This window comes from Chinchilla lanigera, unplaced genomic scaffold, assembly GCF_000276665.1.
Source record: "Chinchilla lanigera isolate Chin_1 unplaced genomic scaffold, ChiLan1.0 scaffold00053, whole genome shotgun sequence".
In the NCBI taxonomy this organism is placed as follows: domain Eukaryota; kingdom Metazoa; phylum Chordata; class Mammalia; order Rodentia; family Chinchillidae; genus Chinchilla; species Chinchilla lanigera.
This window is the reverse complement of record NW_004955454.1, coordinates 13122925-13137251: the sequence shown is the minus strand read 5'-3', so window position 1 is coordinate 13137251 and position 14327 is coordinate 13122925. Positions and strand designations below refer to the sequence as shown.

The window sequence follows — 14327 nt, the reverse complement described above, 5'->3', positions numbered from 1 at the left end:
TTGTGTGGTACAGGCGTGACTGTCGTATCGTATTAACTTTTAGTAAAAAGAGTGATGAAAGTGATCACATTGTTTGTGCCACCAGTGGGACACGTTGCCTGAGGGGACAGTCAGGCATGTACCGCTGCGGTTCAGGTGGCGGGAACGTGTTAGATTTGGCCCCTGTGTCAGGGGCCTCGGTCGGCTGGCCCTGAGGTGGAAACGTCATGGGAGAAGGGCCTGGTGAAGGAAAGCTGCTCCCCTCTTGGCGGGTGGGGTGGGGGGTGTTGTACAGCCTTCCAGGTCCGGGTGAGCAGCCTCTTCCCTGCCAGGCCCGGTCTCTAACAGCACGTTCAACTGTGGACGCATCACTGGGTTAACCCACTGTTGAGCGCAGCACCCCCGCCATCCAGTTACCTTCCGAAAGCCTCGCCTCTGCACACAGGAGGTTTTTGAGGGACCCACAAACTGAATTTTAAATTTAATTCTGATCAGTGTAACTGTACCCACGTGTGTGTCTCACGCCTGTTGTATTGGACGACGGTCTCAGACTGGTACCTAGAAGTGCTGCTATAAAATACTAAGTGTAATAAATCAGTTGTCACTTAGCTTTCCTCATGACCAGCTTTGTATTTCGTTTTCTCAAGTTATTTAACATTTGTTCCTCTCACTTCCTAATTTAATATTTTGTTATTTGTGTTTATTTCTCATTTTGTCTGTCCTTATGGGTTTATGCTTTTAAAAATTATTTTTACTTTAAGTGAGGTATCTGTGTAAACAGAGGTAAACATTTGTGTCTGTTGAACATTTTAAAGCAGATATCCCTTTGTGGTGTGGACTTCGTTTTCTGTGTATTATTGGTAGTGATGTATTCTTGTTGCTTACACGGAGGGTGGTGAGCCACAGGGAGTGGCTGATGGACGATGGCGGTACTGTGGGTAACAGGAAGTGAAAATCACAGATTATCTTTCAGACTGCCTTGTCACTTTCCGTTTTTAACAATAATAAAAAGCCATTGAGTATTTTTTAAATCTAGTCTTTGGAAAAGTTGAATATAATAGGGGGAGCATTATACTGATTATTGCTGAGACATCACATGTGTCTTTATTATGACACACATAATGATAGCTTTTTGAAAGTACATTCTGTTTTGTGGCATTAGATTTTAATTTTTATGCTCCTTCACATTACTTCTTTTTACCTTTGTGTGACCCTTTGTGATTTTTCTGAATGACCAAGAACTGTGTATTATGGTGTAGTTTTATTTTGTGTTCAGTGATGAAGTCATCATGTGAAATCATGGTTTTGTTCCTGTAAATTACCTGCATGGCCTGACAGGAGGTGATACAGGATGTGTTGTGGATTTGACTGGTAGACTCCAGGCTGTGGTATATGATGAGTAAAGAACTGCAGCTGTACAACTTACCATCAGATGATGGTAAAAGGAAAAGAAGCTGCACTTACTGTAGAAAATGGGAGGGTGTTCTTAGGGCAGGTCTGCGCCAACAGAAACGAAAAGGGCAGCATGAACAGAAAAGTGGTTCTTCTTCAGCTTTTTAATGAAACTGAAAGGGAAGTAATACTCCAAGTTCTTTCCTAGAAATAAGCATTACCCTGATACCAAAACCACAGAAGGATCCAGTCAAAAAAGAGAACTATAGGCCAATCTCCCTCATGGACATGCAGAAATCCTCACTAAGATACTGGCAAGCAGAATGCAACAAATCATCAAGAAGATCATACACCATGACCAAGTAGGGTTCATCCCAGGGATCCAGGGATGGTTGAGCATATGCAAATTAATAAATGCAATATGTCACATTAAAAGAACCAGGGACAAAAACCACATGATCTTCTAGAGAGATGCACAAAAAAGCATTTGACAAAGTCCAACTCCATTTGTGATTAAAAAAACCCTAAAAAAATCGGAGTGGAAGGTCTTTATTCCAAACCAACAGCCAACATCCTACTGAATGGACAAAAACTAAGAACTTTCACTCTAAAATCAGAAACAAGACAAGGATGTCCACTATCACCACTCTTTCAATATAGTTCTGGAAACATTAGCCAGGGCAATTAGATGAAAGAAAGAAAGAAAAGGAATATAGATAGGAAAGGAAAATGTTCAGTTGTCATCATTTGCTGGTGACGTGGTACTCTACATAGAAGACCCCAAAATCTTCACCAAAAGACTTCTAGAACTCATCACCTTATTTGGCAGCACGGCAGGATACAAAGTGAATACTCAAAACTCAGAACATGAATAACAAACTCACTGAGAGAGAAATTGGGGAAACAACGCCTTCCACAATGACATCCAAAAACATGAAAAACCTAGGAATCAATTTAATGAGGGAACAAAAAGATTTTACATTGAAAACTACAGTACTCTGGAAAAGATTGAGGAGGGTGTCAGAAAATGGGAATCTATCCCTTATTCTTGGGTGGGAAGAATCAATATAGTGAACATGGCCATACTTTCAAAATTGTCATACAGATTTAATGCAGTCCCAATCAAAATACCAATAGCGTATGTCACAGAGATAAAAAAGACATTGCTAAAGCTCATTGGGAACCAGATGAGATCTAGAATAACAGAAGCAGTTCTGGCCCACAAAGGCAAGGCAGGAGGCATCACAATCCCTGACTTGATGCAACGACCAGTGGAACAGATTAGAAGGTGTAGAAGTAGCTTCAAACATACTCAGCCACCTCATCTTTGACAAAGGAGCCAGACGCCTGTACTAGAAGAAAGACAGCCTCTTTAGAAATGGTGCTGGAAAAACTGGCTCTGCACGCGCCAGAGACTAAAACTAGACCCGTACCTCTTACCATACACTCATTTAAAATTGAAATGGATCAGAGATCTAAGTATTAAAACAGAGACACTAAGTCTGCTGCAAGATAGGATAGATAGACCTTTTGAAGGCATAGGTGTAGGCAGAGACTGTATGAAGGAAACCTCATTCCCACAAGAACTATCACAAAGCATCAACAGCGGGGAGCTCATCTTACTAAAAAGCTTTCGCACAGCAAAAGAAACCGCAGAGTGAAGAGAACCCACAGTGTGGGAAAAAATTTTGTCAGCTGTTTCTCATTCAGAGGACTACTATCTAGATAACTCAAAAAATCAGATCCTCCAAATTTAAAAGCCAATCCAAAAATGGGTATCTGAGATGAACAGACACTTTACAAATGAAGAAATAGAAATGACAAATAAATATTTGAAAAAATGGTCGACATCACTGGTCATTCAAGAGATGCAAATTAAAACATCACTGAGATTCCTTCTCACCCCAGAAAAAATGCCTATTACCAAGAAATCAACCAATAACAAATGCTGGCGGGGCTGTGGGGAAAGGAACCCTTCTCCACTGTTGGTGGGAGTGCAGACTGGTGCAACCACTGTGGAAATCAGTGTGGAGGTTCCTCAAAAGACTAGGACTAGAGCTTCCATTTGACCCAGCTGTTCTCCTTCCTGGTATCTTCCTGCAAGAATTCAAAGCATCTGACCACAGTGAATGTGCACACCATGTTTATAGTGGCACAATCCGTAATAGTAAAATCTTGGGAGCAGCCAGAAGCCCATTGGCTGGTGAATGGGTGAGGAAGATGTGGTTTCTGTATTATGGAGACTGCTCTACCGTAAGGAAGCGTACATTTGAGGTATTTCTAGGGAAATGGATGCACCTTGTGACCATGCTCTTACATGAAATAAGACACACGTTTAAATGCTGCATTGTTTCTGAGGTGAGAAACCAAAGTGTAAATAAGGACCAAAATGCATAGCAGATTTTGGGAAATGGGAAGAAAATGTACAAATGGGAAGGGGAGCAAGGCAGGGAGGGAGAAAGGAAAGAAAGGACCAAAAAGAATAAAAGAAAAAAATTCAAAAAGTTTTTGTGAGGAAGGAGGGAAGGAGGGGTTAAGTGGAGGGGAATGGGAAGAAAGAGGAACCAGGATGTATCGTGTACAAGTACAAATCCCCTATGATGAATGTTTTCATTATATATATCTAATGTGTACTGATAAAATAAAAACAATTAAAAATACATATTATATACCACGGTGTGTAACTTAACTGAGCGTGTTATAATGTAACTTGGTAGCTTAGAATAGGGCTGGTCGCTCAGCATTTCTGAGGTATCCATGTGATAGCAGTGCAGCTGGTCTCTATATCATGTTTTGAGTATTACGTATCTCATTGGCAGTATGGAGAGTGGTTTAAGCCAGTGAATTGTTTTTGTACTTGAGATTGAATTCCGGGCCACGTGCATGCAAGGTGAGTACTCTTCCGCTGTCGTACAGGTGTAAGAGAGGGATTCACACATTTCTGCTGTAAGGCTCGGGCGGTATGTGTCTTACACTTGGTTTACCAGCTGCTCTGTGTCTCAGCTTCCCGCTCTGTCATCATAGCACCAAAGCAGCTGTAGACAGTAAGTAAACTGAAGAGCTTGGATGTGTTCAATAAAACTTCATTTGCAAAATGAGATGGTAGCCAGCTTTGGCCTTGAGCTTTAATCTGCTGACCTGGTTTGAGGTATTGAGAGCAAATATGTTATTCTTGTAATTTTCTATTAATGTAATTTGCTTTTAATTTCTAAGTATGAAAATATAATGCTAATCTTTTGAAATTATTAAAAATTTTCAATTGGATTGAACTACACTTTAGTTTGCAAGTTGCTCTTTTGAAAAGAAAATATAAACATGTGTAAAGAAGACGAACAACAAAAAAAGCAAGGAGATTGTGTGAAATGCATTAACTTGTCCAGGCCCAAAGAATGGACTTCAAAGGCAAGAAAAACAGCGAAAGGAAAGCTTTAGTCTTGCAAGGGTGGGTGTCCGCTGTGCTGTGAGACACAGAAGGAGGGGCGGGCTGTTACATCCAGCAGGCTAACCCCAGGAAGGCAAGTCTCTCTCGCGTTAGTGCAGTTTCCTCCCCTTTCCTCATTGGCCCAGTACGTTGCGGTTATCTTTTCCCTAGCACTTATATACCCTTGGCCCCCTTTCTTTGCAAACACTTCGTGGTTTTTATAAGCAAATTGTTAAGCTGCAGGGGTAACTTCTTACCTGCTAGTGCTTCCCCAGTCGGAGGTGCCATCGTGAATGCCGTACTTTGACTACCTCCTCTCCCCTCTTCGTGTAGAGACCCTTTCAGATGAATGCCCTCAGTCAAGTCTACAAGGTAATGACGTAGTAGTTTTCCTCGCAGAGCTAGACTTTATCCTGCAAATGGACCACTTTAAATTTCTATTTCTTATAGGGATTAAGAGAAGGGTAAGTGGGTTAAGTGGGGGAAGGAAGAAGGAAAGGAAAGGGGATTAAAAAAGAAATTAGGATGTGTTATGTACTTGTACCAACGTCCCCCAAGAAATGTAAGTGTTATGTATGATACACACATACTAGTAAGATGAAATTAAAAAAATGTATAAATATAGAAAATTGAATGTATGTCTTACAGTTTTTTTGTGCTTGAGTTAAATTTTCTTGTGCTGCAGTTTGTAGCTAGAGAGCAGATAGCCAGATTTTAGTTGCAGCATTGGCTTGTCTTGAGACATGCTAACTACTTTGAGCCTTATTTGGCATTCATGTCTTGTTGTAAAGAATATATTTACAGAGTCTGAAACATGTATCTCTCTCTCTCTGTTAGCTGTTACTCCTTTCTCTTTAATGTGGAAATTCAGCTTTCCCAGTTAATCCAGAAGAGGGAGGACGTGCAATTACTTCATAATGAAATGATCCCCTGACCGGCAACAGGGTCCTCCTTAGCATGTCCTGCTGTCTGTAAAACGTTAGCTGGCTCAGGCTGACCTGGGGACAGGAGAGGGAGCGCGGGGAGACTTTCAGCTTTGGGAGACTCAGATATGTGTGACCAGGACAGTAAAGTAAGCAGCTCTCACGGATTCAGACGCGTTCTCAGCAAAGTGGGTGTTTCATTGCTGGAATGTGCTGTGACGCATTAATATAAGCAAAGACAGTTGTGATTTGAGTTGTTTCCAAGTAAAGTTTTTAAGAAATACGACATTTTGTAAGGGAACAGATTGTGTGCAAACAGACAACTGAACTATTTCAATTTTCTCAAATAAGTATTTGATATAATTAGCAGTTCAAATGGATAGTAACACCTTGACCATTTTGGTAAAAATAAGTGACTTGTTTTTTTAATAGACGTATTGTTGAAGTCTTGAATTATAAGTTATATCAAGCGGCCTGGTCAGAGTCTTCCAAGCACACTTGAAGGTATACAGTACTAAAATAAAAAGTTTTTGAAGAAAAAAACTTTTTATACTGCTGTTCTACCTTAGACTTCTCTTTAATGGGATCTGGAATCAAAAGGCAATAACTTCTCTGGGTTTGTTTTTTTATGTGTAGGTGTGTATCACCTCATGCTTATACAAAATTTTTTGTACATTCATTACACCAAGTGTGTTAGTCTGTTACTTGTCTTTTTTACCTACTGTGACTTGGAGTCACTTAAAATGAGTGTTTCAGTCATTTTTAAAGATAGTGTACATGTACATCTTTGTGAAAATGTGAAAATATTTCTGTGGGAAAGATTCCTAGAAATAGAATTGCTGGGTCAAAGCTTCTCTGTATTTTAAATTTCATTAAGAGCTGTCAGGAATGGTTTTCCCAATTGGCTCATATTAGACTTTTTTATTCATTTATTAATGTGTTTTTTGAAGCATCTGTTGATTTGTCAGTGCTATTCTAGATGTTACAGATGCAGTGGCAAATAAAACAGTCATTTTTTACTAAGCTTGCATTGTGTTGGGGGAAGATTAAACATATAGTCAAGAAAATAGAGTGTATAATGGCAGATAGTAATTAGCACCATGAAGAGAAGTGCAGTAGGAAAGGAGAGCGACAGAGGGTCCTGTCTTAGAATGATAGGTCTCCTGGAGAAGAATGGGACCTGTGAGCTGAGAACTGAATGTATTATGTACTCTCATGTACCACTGGGTTTACTTTGCTAATTCATTAAGATTTTTATTTATCTGTTTCTAAACAAGTAATGATTGCCAGCATAGCAGAAAGCAGTTGCTTTTATGTGTTAGTCTCTGTCTCGTCACTTCATAAAACTACTCATTCTGATTGGTTGTCACAGTTACGGGCTGCTTGTAGGGTGAGTTCAGAAATTTTCCGTCTCTTTGGGGGGGCTCTTGACCAGTTTAAATAACACAGGAATTACTTGTTCCTTGGACAGGAAGGCCATCTTTTCCGAGTTCCGTGGGTTCTGAGCAGTGGCTTCTCCTTTCCCCTTCACCCGCGAGGACATGCACAGTCCCTGGTGGGTGTGCCCACTCCTTCGTGGTCCTTGAAGAGGGAGACAGAAAGCTCGGCGGAGGGGAGCCTCTCCTGCCGTTGGTCCCCGCCTCCTGAGGAAGGCCCGTCGGGTTCGGTGGAAGTTTTCCTCTGTGTGTGCACGGGGGAAAGTATTCGAAGGGCAGGGGGTCAGACTGGTGGGTTTGGGTTGCCATCTTCTGAGAAGCACTCACTTGTCAAAGTGGATTTCGTCTTAATTTGTGAGGCACATGTTCCGGCCTTTTGTTAAGTTCGGGAAAGAGAAAGGGGCGTGTGTGCGCTTAGCGCTCAGGTCTCCCATTTTGGTGATTGAGTATTGGAAAGAATTTGTTCCAGTACTAACAATAGGCCCTATGGTTTACAAGTAAGTTATTTACAAATATAATTTGCAAAAATCCACCGGTAGTCTTACTTTGAAATAACTTTTGTTTATATTCTAGTCTTTCTTGAGAGAGAGGGCTGGGAAGTCCTGATAGTGGGAACTGTGCATGCTACACATCATGAATCTGCAAGTAACCTGTCCTATAAGTGCCGAGGTTTGAAAACTACTAAGGGAGGTATAACTGAAATCCTCAGACGAGTATGATGGTAAACATCTACTTTGCGGCAGGTGTTGTGCTCTGTAGAAAAAAAAACAGACGTTGACTTTTTTGGGTTAAATTTATTTCAGAATCTTGACAAAGCTTCTGGAGGTGTCGGACGATCCCCAGGTCCTAGCTGTCGCTGCTCATGATGTTGGAGAGTATGTGCGCCATTACCCACGCGGCAAACGGTAAGGGAAACGGCTGGTTTCCTTTGTGTTAATCTTCAGCGTAGAACCCTAAGTGACGTTCTTACCTAAAGCAGAGTACACTAGTAGAGGGACTAACAATGGAGTAAATGAAGGCAAGATTACTGTAATCATTGGAGAAACTTAAAAAGAGTAGTATAAAGATACAAGTACACTTGAATTAGTACTATTGTGTAGGAGCCAGCAGAGGTAACATTAGAAATTTCATGTTAAAGGTTGCCATGCCTTTGTCTTTGTCCTTATTTCGTATAAAATATTTAGGGATAACAAAAGTCATGTAGGTGATTAGACAAAGATATATCCCTTCAACCAGAGAAACTGCCCTTTTCCCTAAGTATGCAAGTGAAGGATATATTAGTTTTCATCCTTGTCTTGTTCTTCTATATCTGGTTCATCGCAGCTCAGGCTGCTTTTTGTTGCTCGGTGTTTGTAACCCTGACTCCCAATTGATGACAGTTTCACTGGGAGCAGTTTGTTGGTACTGTGGAGTGTCACATGGATTGGATATGTTTGCATTATTGACACGCTTAGATGGCCTGGAGTGGGTACGATGAAATCGCTTTCGGGCTTGGATGTGTGAGGGCTGTCTCTGTGGCGTAAGCAGGACTGTTCCCTGGCATTTCCTTTGGGTTAAATACTGACCGCGAGCGTCTGAGAACGTGGCCTGATGGAACACGTGCCCAGTGCAGCACAGTTGCGTCTAGGTTGCTGGCGTGCTTCTGCACTGCAGTCGGGGCTCATCTTGGAGATCAGTGAGCGAAGAAACAGGCAGGTGGTGGTTGGAGAGTACTTGGGGCGTTGGTGTGTGCCTCAGGGAAAGTGGGGGGTTGTCTGAGTGAGCTAAGTAAGACACACAGCGGGCTTCAGCACATTTCCGTTTTTATGTGGGAGTGGAAACCCTTCCTACTGGGCAGGCATAAAACTCTTCTGGGCATACATCAGAAGACAGATGGCTTCAGATAGGGGCATGTGTGTGTGTGTGTGTGTGTGTGTGTGTGTGTGTAAAAATAAGTTTAGCACAAGAAGTCTCAAAAAGAAATAGAAAATTATTAAGAAAAATACTTTTTCAGGGAGGGGGATGATATTAGATTCATGCTTTATTCCATATTTAAAGCGTTCGAACCTTACACTGTTTCTTACCATCTATGCCAGCCATATTAAACAGAGTCACCTGCAAGTGTTGTGTTCATGGGTAAATTTGTCAGAAGGCAAAATAGTGTGGAAGTGAGAGGTTGATATGATGTGAAGGTATTTCTCTCCCCTCTGAACTTCCTGAAGATGAGGCAGTGAATGTTCTTTTGGAAGAAGTTTGTCAGCCAGAGGGCAGCTGTGCTTACTGACTGTGAAAGATCCACCTCCTTGGGCTGGGGATGTAGCTCAGCAGCACAAGTGCCTGCCTGGCAAGCAGAAGGTCCTGAGTTTGATTCTTGGTACCAAAAAAAAGATCCACTTCCCTAAATTTGGCTTTTTCCTGCACAGTTTGCAGGGTTCATCTGGCTCTCTTTATGTTGCCCTGTGGAAACTGAGGCTCAGAAAACCAGTATGAAAATGCCAGCATCCTTCTGCTGCTGCTGCTTTCCCAATGAACTGTCCTTTGTCGCAGACCCGCGAGTCTTGTGTCTTCTACCAGTGTCCGTGAAACTCAGGCAGCTCATTTGACGGCTGCCAGTAGGGTAAAAGGAAGATCTTCATAGTTCTTGACACTGTAGTGTGAAGAGCTATCTAAAATTAACATGACTCACAAATACCCTAGTTTATAAATACAGCATATGTTGCTCAGTAAGAGGGTACGTTCTCTGAAATGAGTGTTTGGTGCCTTTCTCATCATATGAGCATCATAGCACGTACTTGCACAAACCAAGCTGGCTTTGACATCAGTAGGCGACATCATCTCAGGAGACCACTATCCTGTGTGCGGTCTGTTGGACAGAAGGCCGTCGTGTGGCACCTGAGTTTAAAGCTAACAGCCGTTGTTCCTAAACCATCCAAGTGTTCAGCATGAGCAACTACAGACAATAAGTGGTAGAGAGGGCCTTCTTAGGTCTGGAGCTGCTAAAAATGAGCTAAGATAAAAAAGCATATTGGTTTTAAAACCTGAAAATGAAAAACTCATTGGAGAACTTACCGTCTTAGGCTGGAGATACAGCTCAGCGGCACAGCGCCTGCCTGGCAAGTGCAGTGTCCCGAGCTTGATTGCCGGTACCAAAAAAAAAAAGAGAAACTTACCTTCTTCTAGAACTGACTCGGTAGTAGCATTGCCATCTAGCTGGGTGTTTCAGATGTTTTTTGTGATACACGGAGTACACCTGGTCTGCTGCCTGATCAGAAGCCTGTTCACCCTCCTGCACTTTCCTAAGCTCAGTGAGTTCGATGTACCTGCCTGGACTTTGTCAGGAACAGCGGTGAGGGACAGACAGAGAGAAGGCGCGGGACGAGAGGCTGGGTAGGAACAGAGAGGCTGCACGGCCAAGCGCCACAGCAGCACCTCACTGGCGACTTGAGTCAGTAGGAGTCCAGCCTGGGCAGCCCCGGTGTGCTTCCCTGCTGCCAAGCTGCAGCTGCCTTCCAGGAATTCCTTTGCTGCTTGGGAGGAGTCAGATTTCTGGTGTAACTAAAAACACTTCCCCTCTGTACGGGGTGGGGGGGCTGTGAGCGGGAGACCACAGCCTGAGCCCGGGCTCCTGTGCGCCCCTCCCGCGGGGCGCTGCCCCTACCCCGCTGTGCGGTGGCAGTCGTGTCATGTGCTGCTTTAAGCTGCGTTTACAGCGGTTTTATTAAGTAGATTCTACACTGCCTGGGGCAGAACCTGAGCATGACGACAGTCTCAGAATTCTCTAGGGCCGCAGCACCTGAGATGTCAGATGGTTAGAACTGGAGTGAACCTCAGAGCGCGCCTCAGCCTGGCCGGGCCTTGAGCGGCCCTCGCCTGCTGATCAGTAGTGTGAGTGGGAAGAGGAACCACGGAGGCGGCCCTGCCGGAGATGGGGCCGGCTGCCCCCGGGCGGCGCCCGGTCCCGGGCCTCGCCGGTGCGGTGAGAGGTGCTGCGGAGGCCAGGGCTCGGGCTGGCAGGCCGGCTGCGACTGCAGCTGCCCGCCTTCTCCTGGAAAAAAAATGAAAACTACTGAGTGTTGCAAGAGAGTCTTGATTTTTTTTTTTTTTGGTATTGGGGAGAGCAGTATACCTGCCCTTAGAACAAAACACTACTGTCCTGCTTTCTGTACGGAAGCGTAGTGTTGCGCGGGTATCTTCGTTATGTAGCACTTCGCAGTTGGCTCAGGGGTAACCTGATTGTGTCTCTTCTCCTCACCCACTGAGCTTCGCAAACAGGGTAACTGTGTTTCAGTAGGCACAGTGTGCACAGCACAGCAGGGAAAATTAAGTACGGAAAGAGTTACCTTTAATACCAGGGACACATCTCTTTTCCTTTCTACAAGCACTGGCGCAGCACATCCACGCACATTTTTTTTGATAGTGGCACAAACCTTTTATCCACCAAACCCAATTAATTTCTCTGATAAATTATAGCTGTCATGAAAAGCAACAAGTACTCATTATGGAAAACTTGAAAAATGCAGAAAAAAATAATGAAGAAGAAATAGCACCCTAAGTGCTGAAACCATGAGATTAAGCATAATGATTTATTAGTACTTTTTCTCCTATGCCATATATTTTTTTCTTCTGAAACTGTGATCATATGTTATCTCCTCTTTCATTTCCTGCTTTTAGTTATTTATATGGGTATTACCTGTCTTTTTTTTTATTTAATGGGGATTGAACCCAAGGCCAGCCCTTCTTTAATTTTTATTTTGAGATAGGTCTCTGTAGGTCAATCAGTTGCCCAGTCTGGGTTTGTATTTGTGATCCTCTGCCTTAGTCTCCCAGAGTGCTGAGCTGAAAGGTGTGTACCCCCACCTCCTGCTGACGTTTTAAAGCGATTGCACATGGCCACAAGGAAAGCTTCGAAGTGATACATGTATGTGTTCATCATGGCAGTGGGGTGATGGTTTCTCGGGTGTACGAGGACTATCACCACGCAGTTACCACATGCTGTCTACCTTGCGCTAGCTCACAGTATTGCATACTGCACTTTGGTATTAAGTTCATTAGCTCAGAATGAATGATCATTTGTATGCTCCTAAAAGCTACAACCTGCTATGGATCCACCACCACGATCACAGATGTCACAGTTTGAAACCAACATTTCTGTCTCTTAACAAAAGTCATTGTGGAAATGTATGGAATGTTTCAATATTCCCTATTTAAATGCAAATTTTGATGTAATCGATCCAGGAAAGAAAAGCATCCTAAAACTTCACAGCTAATTGCAAATGCCTAGCTCTGCATCTTCAGAGAAAATGCCTCCGTGGTGTGGAAAAGACCCCTTAGCACTGTGCCTGCCGTGTGCAAAATGTCAGTGCACACACGTTGCTTTAAAAGCTAAAATGTCACCAGTGCCTAATATCACAGGAAGTTTTCATTTTCTAGTTCATTTTCTAGTTTTCCTTTTACTGTTCTGAATAGCACACTGAACCAGCCCCGGTGATGTGTAACTGTGATCCCAGCATTCTACGCAGCAGAGGCAAGAAGGACGTGGAGTCCGGCCTGACAAATTTAGTGACTTAGTGAGACCCTAGTGGGTTCATGAAAAAAAAAAAAAAAAAGTCTGAGGATGTGAAGATGTAGGGTTCAAACCCCAGTACTTCGGAAATAAAAAACTAATAGATGATTGATAACTAGCTAGCTCAATAGATTAAAAATACATAGATAGATACTTAGATAGAAATAAGTAAATAGCAACTGATTTATTTAGTGTGAAGACAAAGATGGACTGTAGGTTTTTTTTATCATACGGGGCACTGAGGTTGTAGACCCCAAGACCTGGTGTCACACGTCCTTGTCAACATGTCCGAGGAGAACTTGGAAGCTTCGTTAACGGGCATTACAGTCTAGTGGCCGGGGACGCTTATGTGGCTGGAGATGGTCAACCACAAACATCCTGAGCTGATTCCCCACCTTGAGAGGCCGTGGCCACTGGATTCCAGGCAGAGAAAGCATCTTTGAAGGGCTGAGGAGGTGGTGGACTTCATCCAAACACCTCAGGCCACATTGCAGGAGCCACATAACCATCATCGACAGCCCAGGAAAGGTCCCCCCTGGTCTAGGTACCAGGTACCTGAGGATACCACAGAGCCCAGGGAAGATGACTGATTTATTTCACTTAGGAGTATAGACTTATGTCACATCTACTTACCTGTAAATGTTTCAAGTTTATCCTTCTTTATAACTGAGTAGTACTCCATTGTATAAAAATACCACAAATTTTTTAATCCATCCCTTGGTTTTATGAATATTTTTGAACAAATTTTAAATGAATGACTTTGTTAGATGTCTTCCCTGGTCCCTCCAACAAAATCTTGCCAGTTTTCTACCAATAATATACAAATGATGAGCATTTTTCTATGATGACTTTGTTTTATGAGGGTGGTCTTTTGTTTTTAAATTTTTTTTGAACTAGTGAGATTTACTGTGTGTATTTTATACAGAATTGCATTATGAACATGCTTTTGTGTTTTTTTCCGCAGTCTTTATGTGCCGTGTCAGTTCTTTTTATATTATATAAATGTTCTTTGAAAATACTTATTGGAAGAATAAGGCAGTAGACAATCAGTGGTTGTCATTTTGGTCTAGCAAAAAACTTATTTTGCATAAGCGTATGGTTAGATCATTTTATGCATATGAAGTCTGGATTAAACATCAGGTATTGTTTATTCACTGCATGTACATTTACTTTATAAGTTTGTTTTATTTTGACTTTAATCATGTAGAATACTGCCTTGGTCATCATAATGTAATCTGTTTTTATGAACTGTCTTTTTTGACATTCAAAATCTTTAAATAAAACACTTAAAACCCATCAAAATAAACTTAATATTACCTATAGATACATGTATTTTAGTTTACTTTCCTTACTAGTGGATGTTTGGTTTGTTTCCAATTTTTTGTCATGAATATGGAACGAACATTTTGCATTCTGATTACTTTCTTTTGCTGGCTCTCTGAAATAGACTCAATAAGATAAAGTATATAAATACTCTGGTACTTCTAATTTTTATTTTAACTAGCGTGATTTACTAGGAATAATATTTGTCACACTTGATGGATACATTTTTAGTTTCTATTTATGCTGAACATTAATATTATTACATTATTATGTTAAATTTTTCTGTTCATACTTTTTTTTTACAGTTATGT

At 42.0% G+C, this 14327-nt stretch overlaps 1 protein-coding gene across 3 annotated transcripts in view; it reads left to right on the top strand.

Moving 5' to 3' along the window:
* The window catches only part of Atp6v1h (ATPase, H+ transporting, lysosomal 50/57kDa, V1 subunit H), a 113531-nt gene that overhangs the window by 75767 nt on the left and 23437 nt on the right, over positions 1-14327 (top strand). For all 3 annotated transcript variants that reach the window (XM_005396063.2, XM_005396065.2, XM_005396064.2), the window contains one exon: positions 7955-8056. In XM_005396063.2, the coding sequence (XP_005396120.1) occupies positions 7955-8056 (102 nt within the window). The remainder of the gene's footprint in view (positions 1-7954; positions 8057-14327) is intronic.